The sequence below is a fragment of the Heterodontus francisci genome, chromosome 4 (assembly GCF_036365525.1).
Source record: "Heterodontus francisci isolate sHetFra1 chromosome 4, sHetFra1.hap1, whole genome shotgun sequence".
In the NCBI taxonomy this organism is placed as follows: Eukaryota; Metazoa; Chordata; class Chondrichthyes; order Heterodontiformes; family Heterodontidae; genus Heterodontus; species Heterodontus francisci.
Genome location: NC_090374.1, coordinates 4,327,720 through 4,355,681, shown reverse-complemented (window position 1 = coordinate 4,355,681; position 27,962 = coordinate 4,327,720). Strand labels below are relative to the sequence as shown.

The 27,962-nt window shown below is 57.3% G+C and overlaps 1 protein-coding gene across 3 annotated transcripts in view; it reads left to right on the top strand.

The window, feature by feature from the left end:
* Positions 1 to 27,962, top strand: part of spef2 (sperm flagellar 2) — an 849,051-nt gene that overhangs the window by 785,109 nt on the left and 35,980 nt on the right. For all 3 annotated transcript variants that reach the window (XM_068029096.1, XM_068029094.1, XM_068029095.1), the window contains one exon: positions 21,418 to 21,609. In XM_068029096.1, the coding sequence (XP_067885197.1) occupies positions 21,418 to 21,609 (192 nt within the window). The remainder of the gene's footprint in view (positions 1 to 21,417; positions 21,610 to 27,962) is intronic.

Sequence of the window (27,962 nt, the reverse complement as noted above, 5' to 3'; positions counted from 1 at the left end):
CTTTTGGCTGTGGGAGGAAACCGGAGCACCCGGAGGAAACCCACGCAGACACAGGGAGAACTTGCAAACTCCACACAGGCAGTACCCAGAACTGAACCCAGGTCGCTGGAGCTGTGAGGCTGCGGTGCTAACCACTGCGCCACTGTGTCACCCTCGGAAGAGGGGCAGGCAATCAGGGAGGACGGACCCCCCGACGACCCGCAGACTGGACCTGTGAATTGCCACCTTGGCTAGGCCCAGGAGCTGGTCGACGGCTCTTCCCGGCCCACGCCCCTCCTCACCAGGTGCCCAAAGATCAGGAGCATGGGGCTGAAGTGCAGCCAAAACTTGAGGAGCAGCCCCTTCAAATACTCAAAGATGGGCTGCAACCTCGCACACTCCATATATACATGGAACACGGACTTGTCCAGGCCGCAGAAATTACAGGCAGCCTGGGAGTCCGTGAACTTACTTAAAAGTCTATTGCACGGGTATGCCCTATGCAGCACCCTCCACCCCAGGTCCCCGATGTAAAGGGGGAGGACTCCCGCTAGAGAGACCTCCATTGGGGTTTCCCCTCGCCGCCAGATGGCAATACAGACCACCAGGGTGTGTCCGGCCAGCTGATGGGGGCGAGGAAGTGGAGTGTGCAGGAGCAGCCCGTACAGGAAACCCCTCCGCACCGATTGTAATGGAGGGCATTTCCAAGAGGTGGCTCAGGTTGTGTGGGACTGGCTCCCGAGGAGGGTTTTGGGGTCTGGGTCCGATGAGCAGTTCCGGCCGATGGGGAGTCCACCCGCCACTGACCCACCAGGACACAGATCCTTGCTGAGGACACGGCAGAAAACATCTGCTGGCAGTCGCACATCCTCCGCAAGTCAATGGGATCTGTGACCACAAGGAGCACGTCATCAGCGTAAGCCGAGAGGACGACCCGCATGGCCGGCCGACACAGAGCCAAACCCATCGTCCTCCTGCGAAGCAGGCACAGGAACGGCTCCATGCAGATGGTAAACAATTGGCCGGACATGGGGCACTCCTCTCCCAAAGTGAAGGGGCGCCGTCAAGGACCTGTTAACTTGGACCAGACACTCTGCGGTGGCGTATAAAAGGCGGACCCGGGCCACAAAATGTGGCCCGAGTCCAAATACGCGCAGAGTCCCAAAAAGGTATTCGTGATCCACCCTGTTGAACGCCTTCTCCTGATCAAGGGAGAGAAAGACGACCGACAGACCAGTCCTCTGGGAAAGATGGATCAGGTCCCGGACCAGGTGGATGTTGTCCTGGATGGACCGGCCCGGGACCGTGTAGGACTGGTCGGGGTGGATCATGCGGGCCGTCATGGAGCCCAGGCGGGTAGACATAGCCCGGGAAAAGATCTTATAATCCGTGCTGAGGAGGGAGACCAGACTGCAGTTTTTAAGCAGACAGAGATCTCCCCTCTTCGACAGCAGGAAGATGACCGCCCTGCGCCACGAGAGGGGCATATCCCCAGTCGCCAGGCTTTCCCCCAGGACCCGCGCGTAATCATCCCCCAGGACGTCACAGAACACCCTGAGGAACTCCACGGTCAACCCATCCAGCCCTGGGGATTTGCCCCTTGAGAGCTGGTGGAGGGCGCCGGTGAGCTCCACCAACGTGAGCAGAGCCTCCAATCCTTCAGCGGCCTCCGGGCTGACCTGCGGCAGGTCCTCCCACAAAACTCTGCACGTGTCCTCGCTGGACAGATCCTGAGAGAACAACGCACTGTAATAAGTACGGACCAGATGGCCCATTCCCTCCGGATCTGTGATGGAGGATCCGTCGTCGGCCAGCAGCTCAACGAGCTGCTTACGGACCCCCCGCCATTTTTCCAGAGAGTAGAAGAAGGGTGAGGCACGGTCCAAATCTTCCAGGATCTGGATCCGCGACCTCACGTATGCGCCTCAGGACCCTATGAGCTGCAGGTCCCTCAGCGCGCCCTTCTCTTTATACGCCTGCCACAAAGCCGGGTCCACGACGGCATGACCGAGGCAGGACTCCCAAGTCGAGCACCTCCCTCTCTCGGCGCTCGATCTCGGCTTCCCGCCTCTTGGTCGACCTCTTCACCGACTCTTGACAGAAGATGCGGATGTTAGTCATGCCCATATCCCATCATAGCCTCAAGGAGGGGAAGCACCCCTTTTTCCTTCTCCAATCGGCCCAGAATCGACAGAACGAGTCCCGGAATCGCTCGTCTTCCAGCAGCCAGTTGTTAAAGTGCCAGTACGCGGACCCTGCCCATGTGCGGAGCGGAATGAATTCTGCCCACACCAGGCGGTGGTCCGAGCACGGCACCAGCCGCATGGAGGCCGCCGAAACGTGGGAGACGTACGCCTGCGAAAAGTAGAGGCGGTCGATTCAGGACCCTCCTCCTCCAGACCTCCACGTGAAGGCGCTGGAGTCGGGATGGAGCTGATCAGTTCCCTCAACTTCTCCACCGACGCTTGGCCACGCTGGGGACTGGAACGATCCACCACCCCGAGGGTACAATTAAAATCCCCCCCGAAGATGATGCACTCGCCGCTATCGATGGAGTTCAAGAGAGCGGACACTTCTCCAAAGCGCGCTTGCGACGCGCCGGGCCTGGGCACGTACACGTTCACAAAGTGGAGCAGCACGCTACCCAGGCAAACGGCGAGGTGGAGCAAGCGGCCCGGCACTAGCTCCTTGACCCCCAAGATCTCCGGCTGAAAAGTCGGGACCAACAAGATAGCCACCCCACTAGAAATAGGGGTGAGGTGACTCATGTAGTCCCCACCCTGCCACTCCAGGAGCCAGGTGGCTTCGTCTCCCGGAACGGTGTGGGTTTCCTGCAGAAAGCTCACCCCATATCTCCCTTCCCTGAGGACTGAGAGATTCTGAAATCTGCGGTGAGACCCCCTGCTGCCGTTGATGTTGAGGCTGGCTATGGTTATCTTCATGTCAAAGATACATAAAACCCGTCACCAACACCTCACTGAGGAGGGAGTGGAAGTGCACCTGGCCTTCCACTCCCCCAGCAACCCATTGAGGAACACATTAAAACGGCGCCTCTCAACCAGTTTCACATCCGCGCCCTTGCCCGCTTTCTTGAGGGCGGCACGGACGGACTGTATGATCAGCGCCAGATTCGACCAACGGCCGAGGGCCAGCTGAACTTTATTGTGGCAACCCCTGCAAGCCGCGAGGAAATCCCGGAGTTCCGCCGTGGGGATGAGAGGAGACTCGGTGGGAGGCACGAGGGACTCCACCACCTCACTGGCGATGCAATCAAGGTCATCCTCCATGCCCCACACCGAGTCCCCATCCTCCTCCGGGTCGTCACTGCCAGCGGTCGACATGCCCACCACACACTGTGGGGCCGACGTCCCAGCCGCGCCAGCTAGTCCCGCCTCCGTCACGATCCCACCCCCAGGATCGATGGCGGAGGAGTCCTCTCTGGGTTCTACTGTGAAACTAGAGCCTGTGGGCGCCAGCGGTTCAGGACCCCCCTCCACCCCTGTCCCCAAGCCAATGAGCGGTCCGGGGGAGACGGAAGTTCCCGACTCCGGAAATCCAGCCAGTGCCGAGACCGGAGGTGGAGAGAGGAGGCCATCTCCCGCTCAGCCAGCACCCACAGGCCCAGCAGAAGGGACAACATTTTCAATTGCAACCGGGTCGGGTGTCTCCTGGTCGGTGGATAACTCCGGCAGGGAGGGCCAACCCTTTGGGGCCTCGCCCTCCCCTCCACTCAGGGCATCTGACCCAGTGGCAGTGGCAGAATGAGCGGCGTCCCCAGGCTCCCCCACTGCAAGCAGGGCCCCACTTACTCCTTCAGGAGGGGCCTCATGTACAGGAGCCTCCCCCTCCCCTCCATCCTGAGGAATAGGGAGCCCCTGCCCAGACTTTGTAGCCTTGGTGGTGGTGGTAGGGGAAACCTGGGGACCCGAAACAGGAGACAACTCCCCTCCAACAGATGGGCCCTGCACCTCAGGGCCCTGTGTTACCTCTGTGGAGGGGTGCCTTCTCCTCTTCTTCACAGTTGGGTGCGGAGGCTCAGAGACCTCCATGCCATCAGAGGCCTCCGCCTTCGCACTCGTTTTTTATTCACCCTGGGCCTGAGCCCAGCCCTGGGGCAAGTGGGCTCCCGGAGATCGGGCTTTGGGCTTGTGTTGTGTCACGGTGTCCAGGGGACGCGCCTCTCAATGGTTATTTTTCCTCCGCACCTTCCTTCCACTTGGACGGGCACCCCACTCCCTGCCGGAGGCCGTGATAACCACAGCCTCCGGCACCGACTGAATGGTATCTGGTGGAGGTGTAGCGGGGTGGGGGGGTGGTGAGAGGAGGTACAGCGGCGCCACCCTGGTCTGTGGAGTTGGAGTTGGCAGACGGGAGGTTAGGGCAGTTTCTTACGAACATGCCCCACCCCCTTACAGACATGGCACCGCGCCCCGTCCAAGGTCCAGAAGACGCGGTAGGCCGTCCCCTGGAACTCTACATTGAAATGGCCCTCTGTCACCTCCTCCCGCGCCAGCTGCATGAATAACTGGCGGCGGAAGGAGTACACATGTTGGAGGCTGTTCTCCCGAAGACCGAGCGGGACTGGGGTGAGCCCCGTCTTTACCTCCTCCAGATGGTGCAGGTGGGGAAGGAGGAGCTCACCAGGGATGAAGGGTGGGACATTCGATAAAATGATCCTTTGCGCAGTGGCCTCCAGGGGGTCCACTGGCAGAAAGGTCCCACCCACGGTGAGCCCCTTGTTCAGAGCCAGGGACACCGCCTGCTCGGTCTTCAGGAATAACACTGCCTTCCCGTACATTTTAGAGGCTGCAACAATGGCCGAAGGGCCGACAACCTCTGCCATTGCTTTCACGCATACCTCTTTCGTCATGTTCGGGTGGACGTAGCTCTTGACCCCATGCTTCGATGTTATTAATGCAAACGGTGACGGGGCAACAGGTGCAGCTGCAGCAGCCGCAGCAGCATATGTACGGGAAGGCCATGGGGTCTAAGAGCCATGTCCACCCCGAAGAAACAAAGCAAATTTACACAGTTGAAACAAAATAAAAGCAAACTTTAAACAAAGTGGAGTGGGAGTAGAGGATAGGGGTAGGAAGGTAAAGGAAAAGGGGAGGACAGGTGACTGAGTGGAGGAAGGGAGAGAAAGGCTGAAAAGGATGTTTGTTCCAACTGCCAGTTGGAGCACCTTTATAACAATTAGTCCAAAACTATTGTAGTTTTCCAGTTGGGGGAGGCTTCTTCGCCCGGGATGGCTGGAGCCGCCCGGTACTCTCCTCTTCTGATTTTAACAAGACAGTCTTCACCCGGGCAACTCCAGCTGTCCCAAGCAGGCAGTTGGGGTGGGGAGGGAGCTCCCTGTGTGCAAACACCAATACAAATACAGGGGCCCCCTACTGGATTTGGCTGCCCCACCCAAGTCTGCGAGCCTCTTCTCCCTCCCCCAAACAGTTCACATTTAGAGTCTTTCAGGTGCCCTGACACCCACCTCTCCAAAACAATTACAGCCTTCCTTGATGGTTTCAATCCACTCTGCAGTCTCCACTCTGCATTCACCCCTCTCCAGTTACTGCAGTCTCCACTCTGCATTCACCTCTCTCCAGTTGCTGCAGTCTTCACTCTGCATTCACCTCTCTCCAGTTACTGCAGTCTCCACTCTGCATTCACCTCTCTCCAGTTACTGCAGTCTCCACTCTGCATTCACCTCTCTCCAGTTGCTGCAGTCTCCACTCTGCATTCACCTCTCTCCAGTTACTGCAGTCTCCACTCTGCAGTTGCAGCAGCACAGGTGCAGCTGCTTCCCGATTGCATCAGGAAGTACTCCAAATTGCCCAGCGAATCCCAGTTTTTTTATTTATTTTTTTTTCTTCTGGAGTGTTTGATCGGGACAGTGCAGAGGGAGCTTTACTCTGTATCTAACCCCCGTTTTTTTTTATGGGGACAGTGTAGAGGGAGCTTTACTCTGTATTTAACCCCGTTTTTTTTTTTTTTTACAAGGTGACCTTTATACCCCAGGCCCCTTTTATATTTTTCACATCGAGGGGGCCTTTATCCCTCAGGCCCCCTTTATGTACATATTTACAGTTTTAAAATAACTTTATTAAAACAGATAAATAAACAAAAAAACTCAAATTAAAATGCCATTCTCGGCGTCGACGATGCACTCCAGTCCCTGCGGTGCCCACCGGTCGCGGAAGGCCTCAAGCGTACCGGCGGATACCGCATGCTCCTTTTCCAGGGACACCCGGGCGCGAACGTAACCGCGGAAGAGGGGCAGGCAATCGGGGAGGACGGACCCCCCGACGGCCCGCAACCTGGACCTGTGAATTGCCACCTTGGCCAGGCCCAGGAGCAGACCGACGAGGAGATCCTCCTCCCGGCCCGAGCCCCTCCGCACCGGGTGCCCAAAGATCAGGAGCGTGGGACTGAAGTGCAGCCAGAATTTGAGGAGCAGCCCCTTCAGATACTCAAATAGGGGCTGCAACCTCGCACACTCCGTATAAACGTGGAACACGGACTCGTCCAGGCCGCAGAAAGTACAGGTGGCCTGGGAGTCCGTGAACCTACTTAAAAGCCTATTGCACGGGACTGCTCTGTGCAGCACCCTCCACCCCAGGTCCCCGATGTAAATGGGGAAGACTCCCGCGTAGAGAGACCTCCATCGGGGTTTCCCCTCGCCGCCAGATGGCAACGCGGACCGCCAGGGCGTGTCCGGCCGGCTGACGAGGGCGAGGAAGTGGAGAGTGTGCAGGAACAGCCCGTACAGGAAACCCCTCCGCGCCGATTGGAATGGCACGGAGGGCATTTCCGAGAGGCGGCTCGGGTTGTGCGGGACCGGCTCCCGAGGAGGGATTCGGGGCCTGGGTCCGATGAGCAGTTCCGGCCGAGCGGGGGTCAACTCGGCCGGGATCGCTCCGCACTCCCGAGCCCCCTCGCCACCCGCAGTGAGGGGCGCCCCGGGGGTTTCGGCTACTCCTCCGCCCGCCGGACCGTCCCCGGAGTCGGCCGCCCGGACAGCCGAGGCGCTCTCCTCCGCCGGCGGGGGAGCGCCCTGACTGGAGGCGACCATGTTCCAGACTCGGAAAAGATCCCGGTAAAAGACAGGCAACTCCCTCAGAGAGGCGCGGCTAACGGACTCCACCGGGAGCTGCGTGTCGTCTTGAAGGCAGTGACACTGGCGGAAAAAATACGTCGCCAGCGCACACCATCTGGGAGGACGCTCGACGTACAGGTATCTCTGCAGGGTCCGAAGGCGGAGAGTCGCAGCCTGGGTGCGGACGCACACCAGCGACTGACTGCCCTCCTCGATCGGGAGACTCAGGACCGCGGCAGAGACCCAGTGTTTCCTCTTGCCCCAGAAGAAATCGACGAGTTTCTTCTGGATCTTGGTGGCAAATACAGGGGGCGGGGCCAAAGTGACCAACCGGTACCACAGCATGGAGGCCACCAGTTGGTTTATGACCAACGCTCGGCCCCTGTAGGAAAGCACTCGGAGCAGTCCTGTCCAGCGCCCCAGCCGAGCGGTGACTTTCGCCTCCAACTCCTGCCAGTTTGCCGGCCAGGCTTCCTCAGCGGGGCTAAGGTGGACTCCCAGATAGAGGAGGTGCGTGGTGCTCCACGCAAAAGGTGTCATCTCCTCCGGCAGGGAGTCCACCCGCCACTGACCAACCAGGAGTCCAGAACATTTCTCCCAATTGATCCTCGCGGAGGACGCGGCAGAAAAGGTCTGCTGGCAATCGCGCATCCTCCGCAAGTCAACGGGATCTGTGATTGCGAGGAGCACGTCGTCGGCGTAAGCCGAGAGGACGACCCGCATGGCCGGCTCGCGCAGAGCCAATCCCGTCAACCTCCTGCGAAGCAGGCACAGGAAGGGCTCCACGCAGATGGTATACAATTGGCCGGACATGGGGCACCCCTGACGCACTCCTCTCCCAAATCGAAGGGGCGCCGTCAAGGACCCGTTAACCTTGATTAGACACTCTGCGGCGGCGTATAAAAGTCGGACCCGGGCCACGAAATGCGGCCCGAGTCCGAAAGCGCGCAGAGTCCCGAAAAGGTAATCGTGATCCACCCTGTCGAACGCCTTCTCCTGATCGAGGGAGAGAAAGGCGACCGACTGACCAGTCCTCTGGGAAAGATGGATCAGGTCCCGGACCAGGTGGATGTTGTCCTGGATGGACCGGCCCGGGACTGTGTAGGACTGGTCGGGGTGGATCATGTGGGCCAGCACGGAGCCCAGGCGGGTAGACATAGCCCGGGCAAAGATCTTATAATCCGTGCTGAGGAGGGAGACCGGACGCCAGTTTTTAAGCAGGCGGAGATCGCCCCTCTTCGGCAGCAGGACGATGACCGCCCTGCGCCACGAGAGGGGCATCTCCCCGGTCGCCAGGCTTTCCCCCAGGACCCCCGCGTAATCGTCCCCCAGGACATCCCAGAACGCCCTGAGGAACTCCACGGTCAACCCATCCAGCCCTGGGGATTTGCCCCTCGAGAGCTGGTGGAGGGCGCCAGTCAGCTCCGCCAACGTGAGCGGAGCCTCCAATCCTTCGGCGCCCTCCGGGCTGACCTGCGGCAGGTCCTCCCACAAAACTCTGCGCGCATCCTCACTGGACGGATCCGGAGAGAACAACGCACTGTAATACGTCCGGACCAGGAGGCCCATTCCCTCCGGATCCGTGATGGAGGATCCGTCGTCGGCCAGCAGCTCAACGAGCTGCTTACGGACCCCCCGCCATTTTTCCAGCGAGTAGAAGAAGGGTGAGGCGCGGTCCAAATCTTGCAGGATCTGGATCCGCGACCTCACGTACGCGCCTCGGGACCCTATGAGCTGCAGGTTCCTCAGCGCGCCCTTCTTCTCTTTGTACGCCTGCCACAGGGCCGGGTCCGCGACGGCATGACCGAGGCGGGATTCCAAGTCGAGCACCTCCCTCTCAAGGCGCCCGATCTCGGCTTCCCGCCTTTTGGTCGACCCCTTCGCGTACTCCTGACAGAAGACGCGGATGTGAGTCTTGCCCACATCCCACCATAGCCTCAAGGAGGGGAAGCCCCCCTGCTTCCTTCTCCAGTCGGCCCAGAATCGACAGAACGAGTCCCGAAATCGCACGTCCTCCAGCAGCCGGTTGTTAAAGTGCCAGTACGCGGACCCCGCCCGCGTGCGGAGCGGAGTGAACTCCGCCCACAACAGGCGGTGGTCCGAGCACGGCACCAGCCGTATGGAGGCCGCCGAGACGCGGGAGACGTACGCCTGCGAAATGTAGAGGCGGTCGATTCGCGACCCCCCTCCTCCAGACCTCCACGTGAAGGCGCTGGAGTCGGGATGGAGATTCCGCCAGACGTCCACCAAGTTAAGGGAGCTGATCAGTCCCCTCAACTTCTCCACCGACGCTTGGCCGCGCTGGGGACCGGAGCGATCCCCCACCTCGAGGGTGCAGTTAAAATCCCCCCCGAGGATGATGCACTCGCCGCTATCGATGGAGCTCAAGAGAGCGGACACTTCTTCAAAGAAGCGCGCTTGCAAAGCGCCGGGCCTGGGCACGTACACGTTCACAAAGTGGAGCGGCACGCTACCCAGGCGAACGGCGAGGTGGAGCAAGCGGCCCGGCACTAGCTCCTTGACCCCCAAGATCTCCGGCTGAAAAGTCGGGGCCAACAAGATAGCCACCCCACTAGAAATAGGGGTGAGGTGACTCATGTAGACCCCACCCTGCCACTCCAGGAGCCAGGTGGCTTCGTCTCCCGGAACGGTGTGGGTTTCCTGCAGAAAGCTCACCGCGTATCTCCCTTCCCTAAGGACTGAGAGATTGTGAAATCTGCGGTGAGCCCCTCTGCTGCCGTTGATGTTGAGGCTGGCTATGGTTATCTTCATGTCAAAGGTACTTAAAACCCGTCACCAACAGCTCACTGTGAGGAGGGAGTGGAAGTGCACCTGGCCCTCCACTCCCCCAGCAACCCATTGAGGAACACATTAAAACGGCGCCTCTCAACCAGTTTCACGTCCGCGCGCTTACCCGCTATCTTAAGGGCGGCACGGACGGACTGGATGATCAGCGCCAGATTCGACCAACGGTCGAGGGCCAGCTGAACTTTATTGCGGCAACCCCTGCAAGCCGCGAGGAAATCCCGGAGTTCCGCCGTGGGGATGAGAGGAGATTCGGTGGGAGGCACGAGGGACTCCACCACCTCACTGGCGATGGAATCAAGATCATCCTCCGTGCCCCGCACCGAATCCCCATCCTCCTCTGGGTCGTCACCGCCAGCGGCCAACACATCCACCACACACTGTGGGGCGGACGTCCCGGCCGCGCCAGCTGGTCCCGCCTCCGTCACGATCCCACCCCCAGGATCGATGGCGGAGGAGTCCTCTCTGGGTTCTATTGTGAAACTGGAGCCTGTAGGCACCAGCGGCTCAGGACCCCCCTCCACCTCCGTCCCCAGGGCAATGAGTGGTCCAGGGGAGACAGAAGTTCCCGACTCCGGGAAACCAGCCGGAGCCGAGATTGGAGGCGGAGGGAGGAGGCTATCTCCCGCTCCGCCAGCACCCACAGGCCCAGCAGGTGGGGCAGCATTCTCAGTTATAACTGGGTCGGGTGTCTCCTGGTTGGTGGTGGACTCCGGCTGGGAGGCCCGACCCTCTGGGGCCTCGCCCTCCCCTTCATTCAGGACACCCGACCCAGTAGCAGTGGCAGAATGGGCGGCTTCCCCAGGCTCCCCCACCACAAGCAGGGCCCCACTTACTCCTTCAGTAGGGGCCTCATGTACCGGGGCCATCCCCTTCCCTCCATCCTGAGGAATTGGGAGCACCTGCCCGGACTTTGCAGCCTTGGTGGTGGCGGTAGGGGAAACCTGGGGACCCGAAACAGGAGACAGCTCCCCTCCAACAGATGGGCCCTGCGCCTCAGGGCCCCTTGTTACCTCTGTGGAGGGGTGCCTTCTCCTCTTTTTCCCAGTTGTGTGCGGAGGCTCAGAGACCTCCATATCATCAGAGGCCTCCACCTCCACACTCTCCTTTTTTTTATTCACCCTGGGCCTGAGCCCAGCCCTGGGGCAAGTTGACTTCCCGAGATCGGGCCTTGGGCTGAGCTCAGGCTCGGGTAGTGTCACGATATCCAGGGGACGCACCTCTCGATGTTTATTTCTCCTCCGCGCCTTCCTTCCACTTGGACGGTCACCCCACTCCCTGCCGGAGGCCGTGAAAACCACAGCCTCCGGTACCGACTGAATGGTATCTGTTGGTGGTGTAGTGGGGGTGGGAGGAGGTGCAGCGTCGCCACCCTGGGCCGCTGAGTTGGAGTTGGCAGCCGGGAGGTTGGGGCAGTTCTTACAAACATGCCCCACCCCCTTACAGACATGGCACCGCACCCCGTCCAAGGTCCAGAAGACGCGGTAGGCCGTCCCCTGGAATTCGACATTGAAGTGGCCCTCTGTCACCTCCTCCCGCGCCAGCTGCATGAATAACTGGCGGCGGAAGGAGTAGACGTGTCGGAGGCTGTTCTCCCGAAGACCGAGCGGGACTGGGGTGAGCCCCGTCTTTACCTCCCCCAGATGGTGCAGGTGGGGAAGGAGGAGCTCACCAGGGATGAAGGGTGGGACATTGGATAAAATGAGCCTTTGCGCAGTGGCCTCCAGGGGGTCCACTGGCAGAAAGGTCCCGCCCACGGTGAGCCCCTTGCTCAGAGCCAGGGACACCGCCCGCTCGGTCTTCAGGAAAAACACTGCCTTCCCGTACATTTTAGAGGCTGCAACAATGGCCGAAGGGCCGACAACCTCGGCCATTGCTTTCACGCATGCCTCTATAGTCATGTTCGGGTGGACGTAGCTCTTGACCCCATGCTTCGTTGTTAATAAAGCAAAAGGTGACGGGGCAACAGGTGCAGCTGCAGCAGCCGCAGCAGCATATGAACGGGAAGGCCCCGCCACCGGCGAAGAGGGGCTTGCCATGGGGTCTAAGAGCTACGTCCACCCCCAAGAAACAAAACAAATTTACACAATTTTTAAAAAAAAGCAAACTTTAAACAAGGTGGAGTGGGAGTAGAGGAGGATGGGGTAGGATGGTAAAGGAAATGGGGAGGATAGGTGACTGAGGCGACTGAGTGGAGGAAGGGAGAGAAAGGCTGAAAAGGATGTTTGATCCAACTGCCAGTTGGAGCACCTTTATAACAATTAGTCCAAAACTGTTTGTTGTCTTCCAGTTGGGGGAGGCTTCTTCGCCCGGGACGGCTGGAGCCGCCCGGTACTCTCCTCTTCTGATTTTAACAAGACAGTCTTCACCCGGGCAACTCCAGCTGTCCCGAGCAGGCAGTTGGGGTGGGGAGGGAGCTCCCTGTGTGCAAACACCAATACAAACACAGGGGCCCCTACTGGATTGGCTGCCCCACCCCTGAGTCTTCAGGCCTCTTCTCCCTCCCCCAAACAGTTTAAACTTAATAGTCTTTCAGGTGCCCTGACACCCACCTCTCCAGAAAAATTGCAGCCTTCCTTGATGGTTTCCCTCCACTCTGTATTCACCTTTCTCCAGTCTCTCTCTCTCTCTCTCCAGTTGGTGCAGTCTCCACTCAGTATTCACCTTTCTCCAGTCTCTCTCTCCAGTTGCTGCAGTCTCCACTCTCCACTCTCCACTCTCCACTCTGCAGTTGCTGCAGCACAGGTGCAGCTGCTCCCCCTGATTGCTGGCAGGAAGTGTTCCAAATTGACCAGCCAATCCCAGTGCTGTACCTGTCCTGGGAGTGTTTCATAGGGACAGTGCAGAGGGAGCTTTACTCTGTATCGAACCCTCGTTTTTTTTTTTCTTTTTTTTAGGTGGCCTTTTTACCCCAGGCCCCTTTTATATAATCTATGTCGAGGGGGCCTTTACTCCTCAGGCCCCCTTTATATACATAATTTTAAAATAACTTTATTAAAACCAGATAAATAAACAAAACTCAAATTAAAATGCCATTCTCGGCGTCGACAATGCACTCCAGTCCTTGCGGTGCCCACCAGTCGCGGAAAGCCTCAAGCGTACCGGCGGACACCGCATGCTCCTTCTCCAGGGATACCCGGGCGCGAACGTAACCGCGGAAGAGGGGCAGGCAATCGGGGAGGACGGACCCCCCGACGGCCCGCAACCTGGACCTGTGAATTGCCACCTTGGCCAGGCCCAGGAGCAGACCGACGAGGAGATCCTCCTCCCGGCCCAAGCCCCTCCGCGCCGGGTGCCCAAAGATCAGGAGCGTGGGACTGAAGTGCAGCCAGAATTTGAGGAGCAGCCCCTTCAGATACTCAAATAGGGGCTGCAACCTCGCACACTCCGTATATATGTGCAACACGGACTCGTCCAGGCCGCAGAAAGTACAGGTGGCCTGGGAGTCCGTGAACCTACTTAAAAGCCTATTGCACGGGACTGCTCTGTGCAGCACCCTCCACCCCAGGTCCCCGATGTAAAGGGGGAAGACTCCCGCGTAGAGAGACCCCCATCGGGGTTTCCCCTCGCCGCCAGATGGCAACGCGGACCGCCAGGGCGTGTCCGGCTGGCTGACGAGGGCGAGGAAGTGGAGAGTGTGCAGGAGCAGCCCGTACAGGAAACCCCTCCCCACCGATTGGAATGGCACGGAGGGCATTTCCAAGAGGCGGCTCGGGTTGTGCGGGACCGGCTCCCGAGGAGGTTTTCGGGGCATGGGTCCGATGAGCAGTTCCGGCCGAGCGGGTGCCAGCTCCGTCGGGATCGGTCCGCACTCCCGAGCCCCCTCGCCACCCACAGTGAGGGGCGTCCCGGGGGTTTCGGCTACTCCTCCGCCCGCCGGACCGTCCCCGGAGTCGGCCGCCCGGACAGCCGAGGCGCTCTCCTCCGCCGGCGGGGGAGCGCCCTGACTGGAGGCGACCATGTTCCAGACTCGGAAAAGATCCCGGTAAAAGACAGGCAACTCCCTCAGAGATGCGCGGCTAACGGACTCCACCGGGAGCTGCGTGTCGTCTTGAAGGCAGTGACACTGGCGGAAAAAATACGTCGCCAGCGCACACCATCTGGGAGGACGTTCGATGTACAGGTATCTCTGCAGGGTCCGAAGGCGGAGAGTTGCAGCCTGGGTGCGGACGCACACCGGCGACTGACCGCCCTCCTCGATCGGGAGACTCAGGACCGCGGCAGAGACCCAGTGTTTCCTCTTGCCCCAGAAGAAATCGACGAGTTTCTTCTGGATCTTGGTGGCAAATACAGGGGGCGGGGCCAAAGTGATCAACCGGTACCACAGCATGGAGGTCACCAGTTGGTTTATGACCAACGCTCGGCCCCTGTAGGAAAGCACTTGGAGCAGTCCTGTCCAGCGCCCCAGCCGAGCGGTGACTTTCTCCTCCAACTCCTGCCAGTTTGCCGGCCAGGCTTCCTCAGCGGGGCTAAGGTGGACTCCCAGATAGAGGAGGTGCGTGGTGCTCCACGCAAAAGGTGTCATCTCCTCCGGCAGGGAGTCCACCCGCCACTGACCCACCAGGAGTCCGGAACATTTCTCCCAATTGATCCTCGCGGAGGATACGGCAGAAAAGGTCTGCTGGCAGTCGCGCATCCTCCGCAAGTCAACAGGATCTGTGACCGCGAGGAGCACGTCGTCGGCATAAGCCGAGAGGACGACCCGCATGGCCGGCTCGCGCAGTGCCAATCCCGTCAACCTCCTGCGAAGCAGGAACAGGAAGGGCTCCACGTAGATGATGTACAATTGGCCGGACATGGGGCATCCCTGACGCACTCCTCTCCCAAAGCGAAGGGGCGCCGTCAAGGACCCGTTAACTTTGACTAGACACTCTGCGGCGGCGTATAAAAGTCGGTCCCGGGCCACGAAATGCGGCCCGAGTCCAAAAGCGCGCAGAGTCCTGAAAAGGTATTCGTGATCCACCCTGTCGAACGCCTTCTCCTGATCGAGGGAGAGAAAGGCGACCGACTGACCAGTCCTCTGGGAAAGATGGATCAGGTCCCGGACCAGGTAGATGTTGTCCTGGATGGACCGGCCCGGGACTGTGTAGGACTGGTCGGGGTGGATCATGTGGGCCAGCACGGAGCCCCAGCGGGTAGACATAGCCCGGGCAAAGATCTTATAATCCGTGCTGAGGAGGGAGACCGGACGCCAGTTTTTAAGCAGGAGGAGATCGCCCCTCTTCGGCAGCAGGACGATAACTGCCCTGCGCCACGAGAGGGGCATCTCCCCGGTCGCCAGGCTTTCCCCCAGGACCCGCGCGTAATCGTCCCCCAGGACGTCCCAGAACGCCCTGAGGAACTCCACGGTCAACCCATCCAGCCCTGGGGATTTGACCCTTAAGAGCTGGTGGAGGGCGCCAGTCAGCTCCGCCAACGTGAGCGGAACCTCCAATCCTTCGGCGCCCTCCGGGCTGACCTGCGGCAGGTCCTCCCACAAAACTGCGCACATCCTTGCTGGACGGATCCGGAGAGAACAACGCACTGTAATACGTCCGGACCAGGAGGCCCATTACCTCCGGATCTGTGATGGAGGAACCGTCGTCGGCCAGCAGCTCGATGAGCTGCTTACGGATCCCCCGCCATTTTTCCAGCGAGTAGAAGAAGGGTGAGGCGCAGTCCAAATCTTCCAGGATCTGGATCCGCGACCTCACGTAGGCGCCTCGGGACCCTATGAGCTGCAGGTCCCTCAGCGCGCCCTTCTTCTCTTTGTACGCCTGCCACAGGGCCGGGTCAACGACGGCATGACCGAGGCGGGACTCCAAGCCGAGCACCTCCCTCTCAAGGCGCCCGATCTCGGTTTCCCGCCTCTTGGTCGACCCCTTCGCGTACTCCTGACAGAAGACGTGGATGTGAGTCTTGCCCACATCCCACCATAGCCTCAAGGAGGGGAAGCCCCCCTGCTTCCTTCTCCAAACGGCCCAGAATCGACAGAACGAGTCCCGAAATCGCTCGTCCTCCAGCAGCCGGTTGTTAAAGTGCCAGTACGCGGACCCCGCCCACGTGCGGAGCGGAGTGAACTCCACACACACCAGGCGGTGGTCTGAGCACGGCACCAGCCGCATAGAGGCCGCCGAGACGCGGGAGACGTACGCCTGCGAAAAGTAGAGGCGTTCGATTCACGACCCTCCTCCTCCAGACCTCCACGTGAAGGCGCTGGAGTCGGGATGGAGATTCCGCCAGACGTCCACCAAGTTAAGGGAGCTGATCAGTCCCCTCAACTTCTCCACCGACGCTTGGCCGTGCTGGGGACCGGAGCGATCGCCCACCTCGAGGGTGGAGTTAAAATCCCACCCCCCCCCCGAGGATGATGCACTCGCCGCTATCGATGGAGCTCAAGAGAGCGGACACTTCTTCAAAGAAGCGCGCTTGCAACGTGCCGGGCCTGGGCGCGTACACGTTCACAAAGTGGAGCGGCACGCTACCCAGGCGAACGGCGAGGTGGAGCAAGCGGCCTGGCACTAGCTCCTTGACCCCCAAGATCTCCAGCTGAAAAGTCGGGGCCAACAAGATAGCCACCCCACCAGAAATAGGGGTGAGGTGACTCATGTAGACCCCACCCTGCCACTCCAGGAGCCAGGTGTCTTTGTCTCCCGGAACAGTGTGGGTTTCCTGCAGAAAGCTCACCGCGTATCTCCCTTCCCTGAGGACTGAGAGATTGTGAAATCTGCGGTGAGACCCCCTGCTGCCGTTGATGTTGAGGCTGGCTATGGTTATCTTCATGTCAAAGGTACTTAACACCCGTCACCAACAGCTCACTGTGAGGAGGGAGTGGAAGTGCACCTGGCCTTCCACTCCCCCAGCAACCCATTGAGGAACACATTAAAACGGCGCCTCTCAACCAGTTTCACGTCCGCGCGCTTGCCTGCTTTCTTCAGGGCAGCACGGACGGACTGGCTGATTAGCGCCAGATTCGACCAACGGCCGAGGGCCAGCTGAACTTCATCGCGGCAACCCCTGCAAGCCGCGAGGAAATCCCGGAGTTCCGCAGTGGGGATAAGGGGAGATTCGGTGGGAGGCACGAGGGACTCCACCACCTCACTGCCGATGGAATCAAGGTCATCCTCCGTGCCCCACACCGAATCCCCATCCTCCTCCGGGTCGTCACCGCCAGCGGCCGACACATCCACCACACACTGTGGGGCGGACGTCCCGGCCGCGCCAGCTGGTCCCGCCTCCGTCACGATCCCACCCCCAGGATCGATGGCGGAGGAGTCCTCTCTGGGTTCTACTGTGAAACTGGAGCCTGTGGGCGCCAGCAGTTCAGGACCCCCCTCCACCTCCGTCCCCAGGCCAATGAGTGGTCCAGGGGAGACAGAAGTTCCCGACTCCGGAAATCCAGCCGGAGCGGAGACCGGAGGCGGAGGGAGGAGGCTATCTCCCACTCCGCCAGCACCCACAGGCCCAGCAGATGGGGCAGCATTCTCAGTTATAACCGGGTCGGGTGTCTCCTGGTTGGTGGTGGACTCCGGCTGGGAGGGCCTCGCCCTCCCCTTAACTCAGGGCACCCGACCCAGTAGCAGTGGCAGAATGGGCGGCGTCCCCAGGCTCCCCCACCACATGCAGGGCCCCACTTACTCCTTCAGGAGGGGCCTCATGTACCGGGGCCTTCCACTCCCCTCCATCCTGAGGAATAGGTTGCTCCTGCCCGGACTTTGCAGCCTTGGTGGTGGCGGTATGGGAAACCTGGGGGCCCGAAACAGGAGACAGCTCTCCTCCAACAGATGGGCCCTGCGCCTCAGAGCCGCTTGTTACCTCTGTGGAGGGGTGCCTTCTCCTCTTTTTCCCAGTTGTGTGCGGAGGCTCAGAGACCTCCATATCATCAGAGGCCTCCACCTCCACACTCTCTTTTTTATTCACCCTGGGCCTGAGCCCAGCCCTGGGGCAAGTTGACTTCCCGAGATCGGGCTTTGTGCTGAGCTCAGACTCGGGTAGTGTCACGGTGTCCAGGGGACGCGCCTCTCGATGTTTATTTCTCCTCCGCGCCTTCCTTCCACTTGGACGGTCACCCCCCTCCCTGCCGGAGGCGGGTGAAAACCACAGCCTCTTGTACCGACTGAATGGTATCTGGTGGTGGTGTAGTGGAGGTGGGAGGAGGTGCAGCGTCGCCACCCCGGGCCGCCGAGTTGGAGTTGGCAGCCGGGAAGTTGGGGCAGTTCTTACAAACATGCCCCACCCCCTTACAGACATGGCACCGCACCCTGTCCAAGGTCCAGAAGACGCGGTAGGCCGTCCCCTGGAATTCTGCATTAAAGTGGCCCTCTGTCACCTCCTCCCGCGCCAGCTGCATGAATAACTGGCGGCGGAAGGAGTACACATGTTGGAGGCTGTTCTCCCGAAGACCGAGCGGGACTGGGGTGAGCCCCGTCTTTACCTCCTCCAGATGGTGCAGGTGAGGAAGGAGGAGCTCACCAGGGGTGAGGGGTGGGACATTGGATAGAATGAGCCTTTGCGCAGTGGCCTCCAGGGGGTCCACTGGCAGAAAGGTCCCGCCCACGGTGAGCCCCTTGCTCAGAGCCAGGGACACCGCCCGCTCGGTCTTCAGGAATAACACTGCCTTCCTGTACATTTTAGAGGCTGCAACAATGGCCGAAGGGCCGACAACCTCGGCCATTGCTTTCACGCATGCCTTTCAGTCATGTTCGGGTGGACGTAGCTCTTGACCCCATGCTTCGATGTTAATAAAGCAAACGGTGACGGGGCAACAGGTGCAGCTGCAGCAGCCGCAGCAGCATATGTACAGGAAGGCCCCGCCACTGGTGAAGGAGGGCTTGCCATGGGGTCTAAGAGCCACGTCCACCCCCAAGAAACAAAACAAATTTACACAATTGAAACAAAAAAAAAGCAAACTTTAAACAAAGTGGAGTGGGAGTAGAGGAGGATGGGGTAGGATGGTAAAGGAAAAGGGGAGGATAGGTGACTGAGGCGACTGAGTGGAGGAAGGGAGAGAAAGGCTGAAAAGGATGTTTGTTCCAACTGCCAGTTGGAGCACCTTTATCAAAAATTAGTCCAAAACTGTTTGTTGTCTTCCAGTTGGGGGAGGCTTCTTCGCCCGGGACGGCTGGAGCCGCCCAGTACTCTCCTCTTCTGATTTTAACAAGACAGTCTTCACCCGGGCAACTCCAGCTGTCCCGAGCAGGCAGTTGGGATGGGGAGGGAGCTCCCTGTGTGCAAACACCAATACAAATACAGGGGCCCCGACTGGATTTGGCTGCCCCACCCCTGAGTCTTCAGGCCTCTTCTCCCTCCCCCAAACAGTTCACATTTAGAGTCTTTCAGGTGCCCTGACACCCACCTCTCCATAACAATTGCAGCCTTCCTTGATGGTTTCTCTCCACTCTGTATTCACCTTTCTCCACTCTCCACTCTGCAGTTGCTGCAGCACAGGTACAGCTGCTCCCCCTGATTGCTGGCAGGAAGTACTCCAAATTGACCAGCCAATCCCCGTTTTTTTTTTCCGAACCCCGTTTTTTTTTTCAGGTGACCTTTCTACCTCAGGCCCCTTTTATATTTTCATGTTGAGGGGGCCTTTATTCCTCAGGCCCCCTTTATATACATATTTACATTTTTTTTTAAATAACTTTATTTAAGATCAGATAAATCAACAAAAACTCAAATTAAAATGCCATTTTCGGCGTCAATGATGCACCCCAGTCCCTGCGGTGCCCACCGGTCGCGGAAGGCCTCAAGCCTATCGGCGGACACCGCATGCTCCTTCTCCAGGGTCACCCGGGCGCGAACGTAACCGCGGAAGAGGGGCAGGCAATCGGGGAGGACGGAACCCCCGACGGCCTGCACCTGGACCTGTGAATTACCACCTTGGCCAGGCCCAGGAGCAGACCGACGAGGAGATTCTCCTCCCGGCCCAAGCCCCTCCGCACCGGGTGCCCAAAGATCAGGAGCGTGGGACTGAAGTGCAGCCAGAATTTGAGGAGCAGCCCCTTCAGATACTCAAAGAGGGGCTGCAACCTCGCACACTCCGTATAAACATGGAACACGGACTCGTCCAGGCCGCAGAAAGTTCAGGCGGCCTGGGAGTCCGTGAACCTACTTAAAAGTCTATTGCACGGGACTGCTCTGTGCAGCACCCTCCACCCCAGGTCCCCGATGTAAAGGGGGAAGACTCCCGCATAGAGAGACCTCCATCGGGGTTTCCCCTCGCCGCCAGATGGCAACGCGGACCGCCAGGGCGTGTCCGGCCGGCTGACGAGGGCGAGGAAGTGGAGAGTGTGCAGGAGCAGCCCGTACAGGAAACCCCTCCGCGCCGATTGGAATGGCACGGAGGGCATTTCCGAGAGGCGGCTCGGGTTGTGCGGGACCGGCTCCCGAGGAGGGTTTCGGGGCCTGGGTCCGATGAGCAGTTCCGGCCGAGCGTGTGTCAGCTCCGTCGGGATCGGTCCGCACTCCCGAGCCCCCTCGCCACCCACAGTGAGGGGCGTCCCGGGGGTTTCGGCTACTCCTCCGCCCGCCGGACCGTCCCCGGAGTCGGCCGCCCAGACAGCCGAGTCGCTCTCCTCCGCCGGTGGGGGAGCGCCCTGACTGGAGGCGACCATGTTCCAGACTCGGAAAAGATCCCGGTAAAAGACAGGCAACTCCCTCAGAGATGCACGGCTAACGGACTCCACCGGGAGCTGCGTGTCGTCTTGAAGGCAGTGACACTGGCGGAAAAAATACGTCGCCAGCGCACACCATCTGGGAGGACGCTCGACGTACAGGTATCTCTGCAGGGTCCGAAGGCGGAGAGTCGCAGCCTGGGTGCGGACGCACACCGGCGACTGACCGCCCTCCTCGATCGGGAGACTCAGGACCGCGGCAGAGACCCAGTGTTTCCTCTTGCCCCAGAAGAAATCGACGAGTTTCTTCTGGATCTTGGTGGCAAATACAGGGGGCGGGGCCAAAGTGACCAACCGGAACCACAACATGGAGGCCACCAGTTGGTTCATGACCAACGCTCGGCCCCTGTAGGAAAGCACTCGGAGCAGTCCTGTCCAGCGCCCCAGCCGAGCGGTGACTTTCGCCTCCAACTCCTGCCAGTTTGCCGGCCAGGCTTCCTCAGCGGGGCTAAGGTGGACTCCCAGATAGAGGAGGTGCGTGGTACTCCACGCAAAAGGTGTCATCTCCTCCGGCAGGGAGTCCACCCCCGTGCTGTACCTGTCCTGGGAGTGTTTGATGGGGACTGTGTAGAGGGAGCTTTACTCTGTATCTAACCCTGTGCTGTACCTGTCCTGGGAGTATTTGATGGGGACTGTGTAGAGGGAGCTTTACTCTGTATCTAACCCTGTGCTGTACCTGTCCTGGGAGTATTTGATGGGACAGTGCAGAGGGAGCTTTACTCTGTATCTAACCCTGTGCTGTACCTGTCCTGGGAGTGTTTGATGGGGACTGTGTAGAGGGAGCTTTACTCTGTATCTAACCCTGTGCTGTACCTGCCCTGGGAGTGTTTGAAATGTAGTGGGAAATTTAATAGATGACCATTACTAATCTTGGCATTCTTTTGGTTCCAGTCAGAACCATGTATTGATGGACGGACCACGAAGAGAACACTGGTTGCGAAAGATGTACAAGAGGTGCCCGCACTCTCAGCAGCGAAGGTGCCTGTATCTGCACTATATCAGATCATGACCCATGGCGTATGTAAAAGTGGGGACACTCATCGCCACAGCAGCCAATACGAAGTAGAACAGCTTCACTGCAAGGTACAGTACACTGCTGGCATTTGGGAATCATAACAGGGGAGATTTGGGGTACCGGTCAGTGACTCCAGATAATGGTCAGTGACTCCAGCGACCGGTCAGTGACTCCAGGTAATGGTTAGAATTAGAATTAGAACATTACAGCGCAGTACAGGCCCTTCGGCCCTCGATGTTGCGCTGACCTGTGAGACCATCTGACCTACACTATTCCATTTTCATCCATATGTCTATCCAATGTCCACTTAAATGCCCTTAAAGTTGGCGAATCTACTACTGCTGCAGGCAGGGCGTTCCACGCCCCTACTACTCTCTGCGTAAAGAAACTACCTCTGACATCTGTCCTATATCTTTCACCCCTCAACCTAAAGCTATGTCCCCTCGTGTTTGCCATCATCATCCGAGGAAAAAGGCTCTCACTATCCACCCTATCTAACCCTCTGATTATCTTATATGTCTCTATTAAGTCACCTCTCCTCCTCCTTCTCTCTAACTAAAACAACCCCAAGTCCCTCAGCCTTTCCTCGTAAGACCTTCCCTCCATACCAGGCAACATCCTAGTAAATCTCCTCTGCACCCTTTCCAAAGCTTCCACATCCTTCCTATAATGCGGTGACCAGAACTGCACGCAATACTCAAGGTGCGGCCTCACCAGAGTTTTGTACAGCTGCAGCATGACCTCGTGGCTCCAAAACTCGATCCCCCTACTAATAAAAGCTAACACACCATATGCCTTCTTAACAGCCCTATTAACCTGGGTAGCAACGTTCAGGGATTTATGTACCTGGACACCAAGATCTCTCTGCTCATCTACACTACCAAGAATCTTCCCATTAGCCCAGTACTCTGCATTCCTGTTACTCCTTCCAAAGTGAATCACCTCACGCTTCTCCGCATTAAACTCCATTTGCCATCTTTCAGCCCAGCTCTGCAGCCTATCTTTGTCCCTCTGTACCCTACAACACCCTTCGACACTATCCACAACTCCACCGACCTTCGTGTCATCCGCAAATTTACTAACCCACCCTTCTACACCCTCATCCAGGTCATTTATAAAAATGACAAACAGCAGTGGCCCCAAAACAGAACCTTGCGGTACACCACTAGTAACTAAACTCCAGGATGAACATTTGCCATCAACCACCACCCTCTGTCTTCTTTCAGCTAGCCAATTTCTGATCCAAAGCTCTAAATCACCTTCAACCCCATACTTCCGTATTTTCTGCAATAGCCTACCGTGGGGAACCTTATCAAACGCCTTACTGAAATCCATATACACCACATCCACGGCTTTACCCTCATCCACCTGTTTGGTCACCTTCTCGAAAAACTCAATAAGGTTTGTGAGGCACGACCTACCTTTCACAAAACCGTGCTATCGCAAATGAACTTATTCTTTTCAAGATGATTATAAATCCTATCTCTTATAACCTTTTCCAACATTTTACCCACAACCGAAGTAAGGCTCACAGGTCTATAATTACCAGGGCTGTCTCTACTCCCCTTCTTGAACAAGGGGACAACATTTGCTATCCTCCAGTCTTCCGGCACTTCTCCTGTCGACAATGACGACATAAAGATCAACAACAACGGCTCTGCAATCTCCTCCCTGGCTTCCCAGAGAATCCTAGGATAAATCCCATCTGGCCCAGGGGATTTATCTGTTTTCACACTTTCCAAAATTGCTAACACCTCCTCCTTGTGAATTTCAATCCCATCTAGCCTAGTCGGCTGTATCTCAGTAATCTCCTCGACAACATTTTCTTTCTCTACTGTAAATACTGACAAAAAATATTCATTTAACACTTCCCCTATCTCCTCTGATTCCACACACAACTTCCCACTACTATCCTTGATTGGCCCTGTTCTAACTCTAGTCATTCTTTTATTCCTGATATACCTATAGAAAGCCTTAGGGTTTTCTTTGATCCTATCCGCCAATGACTTCTCGTGTCCTCTCCTTGCTCTTCTTAGCTCTCCCTTTAGATCTTTCCTGGCTAACTTGTAACCCTCAAGCGCCCTAACTGAGCCTTCACGTCTCATCCTAACATAAGCCGCCTTCTTCCTCTTGACAAGCGCTTCAACTTCTTTAGTAAACCACGGCTCCCTCGCTCGACAACTTCCTCCCTGCCTCACAGGTACATACTTATCAAGGACACGCAGTAGCTGCTCCTTGAATAAGCTCCACATTTCGTTTGTGCCCTTCCCCTGCAGTTTCCTTCCCCATCCTACACATCCTAAATCTTGCCTAATCGCGTCATAATTTCCTTTCCCCCAGCTATAATTCTTGCCCTGCGGTATATACCTGTCCCTGCCCATCGCTGAGGTAAACCTAACCGAATTGTGATCACTATCGCCAAAGTGCTCACCTACATCTAAATCAAACACCTGGCCGGGTTCATTACCCAGTACCAAATCCAATGTGGCATTGCCCCTGGTTGGCCTGTCCACATACTGTGTCAGAAAACCCTCCTGCACACACTGGACAAAAGCTGACCCATCTAAAGTACTCGAACTATAGTATTTCCAGTCAATATTTGGAAAGTTAAAGTCCCCCATAACCACTACCCTGTTACTCTCGCTCCTGTCGAGAATCATCTTCGCTATCCTTTCCTCTACATCTCTGGAACTATTCGGAGGTCTATAGAAAACTCCCAACAGGGTGACCTCTCTCTCCTGTTTCTAACCTCAGCCCATATTACCTCAGTAGACGAGTCCTCAAACGTCCTTTCTGCCGCTGTAATACTTTCCTTGATTAACAATGCCACACCCCCCCCCTCTTTTACCCTCTTCTCTGTTCTTACTGAAACTTCTAAATCCCAGAACCTGCAACATCCATTCCTGTCCCTGCTCTACCCATGTCTCCGAAATGGCCACTGCATCGAGATCCCAGGTACCAACCCATGCTGCAAGCTCACCCACCTTATTCCGGATGCTCCTGGCGTTGAAGTAGACACACTTTAAACCAGGTTCTTGCTTGCCAGTGCCCTCTTGCGTCCTTGTAACCTTATCCCCTACCTCACTACTCTCAACAGCCTGTACACTGGAACTACAATTTAGGTTCCCATTCCCCTGTTTGTAGAGGTCCCACCTACCCCAGAAAGAGCCCCAATTATCCAGGAAACCAAAACCCTCCCTCCTACACCATCCCTGCAGCCACGTGTTCAACTCCTCTCTCTCCCTATTCCTCTCTTCGCTAGCATGTGGCACGGGCAACAACCCAGAGATGACAATTCTGCTTGTTCTCGCTCTAAGCTTCCACCCTAGCTCCCTGAATTTCTGCCTTAAATCCCCATCTCTCTTTCTACCTATGTCGTTGGTGCCTATGTGGACCACGACTTGGGGGTGCTCCCCCTCCCCGTTAAGGAACCCAAAAACAGGATCCGAGACATCACGAACCCTGGCACCTGGGAGGCAACACACCAACCGTGAGTCTCTCTCGTTCCCACAGAACCTCCTATCTGTTCCCCTAACTATGGAGTCCCCAATGACTAATGCTCTGCTCCTCTTCCCTTTTCCCTTCTGAGCAACAGGGACAGACTCTGTGCCAGATACCTGTACCCCATTGCTTACCCCTGGTAAGTCGTCCCCCGCAACAGTATCCAAAACGGTATACCTGTTGTTGAGGGAAACGGCCACAGGGGATCCCTGCACTGCCTGCTGGTTCCCTCTCCTTCCCCTGACGGTAACCCATCTACCTACTTCTTTTACCTGAGGTGTGACTGCTTCCCTATAACTCCTGTCAATAATCCCCTCCGCCTCCCGAATGATCCGAAGTTCATCCAGCTCCAGCTCCAGTTCCCTAACGCGGTCTGCGAGGAGCTGGAGTTGGGTGCACTTCCCACAGATGCAGTCAGCAGGGACACTCTTGGCGACCCTTACCTCCCACATTCTGCAGGAGGAACATGCAACTGCCTTTACCGCCATTCCCACTATTCTAGATTCCCAACAAGTCTACTGAAAAACCAAACAAAAAAAAAGTCCAAACTTGTTCGCTTAGCAATCCGACGGACTGAACTTTTTAAATAAAAAGCTTACCTTATCAACACACCAGAGTCCTTTTTTTTGGTAAGAGGAGGAGGGTGGGTGGGAGACACTACACGTGTAGTGTCTCGGGTACTGCCACTGCCCAAATAAATAGTTTTCCCTGACCCAGCAGTCTCCTGGTCCTCCGAATCAAAAGGGGATTAACTTGTAACTTACACTGAAATTGACCGCTCAGCTGAAAGTCCGCTCCGCACCTCGTTCTGTCAAAGCTGCTCCTCGCAAAAAGAAAGCGATTTTAAAACTGCCCAAATAAATAGTTTTCCCTTACCCAGGTATTGCTCAGTGACTCCAGGTAATGGTCAGTGACTCCAGGTACCGGTCAGTGACTCCAGGTATCGGTCAGTGACTCCAGGTAATGGTCAGTGACTCCAGGTACCGGTCAGTGACTCAAGGTATCGGTCAGTGACTCCAGGTATCGGTTAGTGACTCCAGGTATCGGTCACTGACTCCAGGTATTGCTCAGTGACTCCAGGTAATGGTCAGTGACTCCAGGTATCGGTTAGTGACACCAGGTATCGGTCAGTGACTCCAGGTAATGGTCAGTGACTCCAGGTAATGGTCAGTGACTGCAGCGACCAGTCAGTGACTCCAGGTATCGGTTAGTGACTCCAGGTATCGGTCAGTGACTCCAGGTAATGGTCAGTGACTCCAGGTATCGGTCAGTGACTCCAGGTATCGGTCAGTGACTCCAGGTATTGCTCAGTGACTCCAGGTATCGGTCAGCGACTCCAGGTATTGCTCAGTGACTCCAGGTATCGGTCAGTGACTCCAGGTATTGCTCAGTGACTCCAGGTATCGGTCAGTGACTCCAGGTAATGGTCAGTGACTCCAGGTATCGGTCAGTGACTCCAGGTATCGTTCAGTGACTCCAGGTATCGGTCAGTGACTCCAGGTAATGGTCAGTGACTCCAGGTATCGTTCAGTGACTCCAGGTATCGGTCAGTGACTCCAGGTAATGGTCAGTGACTCCAGGTAATGGTCAGTGACTCCAGGTATCGTTCAGTGACTCCAGGTATCGGTCAGTGACTCCAGGTAATGGTCAGTGACTCCAGGTATCGTTCAGTGACTCCAGGTATCGGTCAGTGACTCCAGGTAATGGTCAGTGACTCCAGGTATCGTTCAGTGACTCCAGGTATCGGTCAGTGACTCCAGGTATTGCTCAGTGACTCCAGGTATCGGTCAGTGACTCCAGGTATCGTTCAGTGACTCCAGGTATCGGTCAGTGACTCCAGGTAATGGTCAGTGACTCCAGGTATTGCTCAGTGACTCCAGGTAATGGTCAGTGGCTCCAGGTATCGGTCAGTGACTCCAGGTATCGGTCAGTGACTCCAGGTATCGGTCAGTGACTCCAGGTATTGCTCAGTGACTCCAGGTAATGGTCAGTGACTGCAGCGACCAGTCAGTGACTCCAGGTATTGCTCAGTGACTCCAGGTAATGGTCAGTGACTCCAGGTATTGGTCAGTGACTCCAGGTAATGGTCAGTGACTCCAGGTATCGCTCAGTGACTCCAGGTATTGGTCAGTGACTCCAGGTAATGGTCAGTGACTCCAGGTATAGGTCAGTGACTCCAGGTATAGGTCAGTGACTCCAGGTAATGGTCAGTGACTCCAGGTATAGGTCAGTGACTCCAGGTATAGGTCAGTGACTCCAGGTAATGGTCAGTGACTCCAGGTATAGGTCAGTGACTCCAGGTAATGGTCAGTGACTCCAGGTATAGGTCAGTGACTCCAGGTAATGGTCAGTGACTCCAGGTAATGGTCAGTGACTCCAGGTACCGGTTAGTGACTCCAGGTATCGGTCAGTGACTCCAGGTATTGCTCAGTGACTCCAGGTATCGGTCAGTGACTCCAGGGATTGCTCAGTGACTCCAGGTATTGGTCAGTGACTCCAGGTAATGGTCAGTGACTCCAGGTAATGGTCAGTGACTCCAGGTACCGGTCAGTGACTCCAGGTATCGGTCAGTGACTCCAGGTATTGCTCAGTGACTCCAGGTAATGGTCAGTGACTCCAGGTAATGGTCAGTGACTCCAGGTATCGCTCAGTGACTCCAGGTAATGGTCAGTGACTGCAGCGACCAGTCAGTGACTCCAGGTATTGCTCAGTGACTCCAGGTAATGGTCAGTGACTGCAGCGACCAGTCAGTGATCCAGGTAATGGTCAGTGACTGCAGCGACCAGTCAGTGACTCCAGGTAATGGTCAGTGACTCCAGGTACCGGTCAGTGACTCCAGGTATCGGTCAGTGACTCCAGGTATTGCTCAGTGACTCCAGGTAATGGTCAGTGACTCCAGGTAATGGTCAGTGACTCCAGG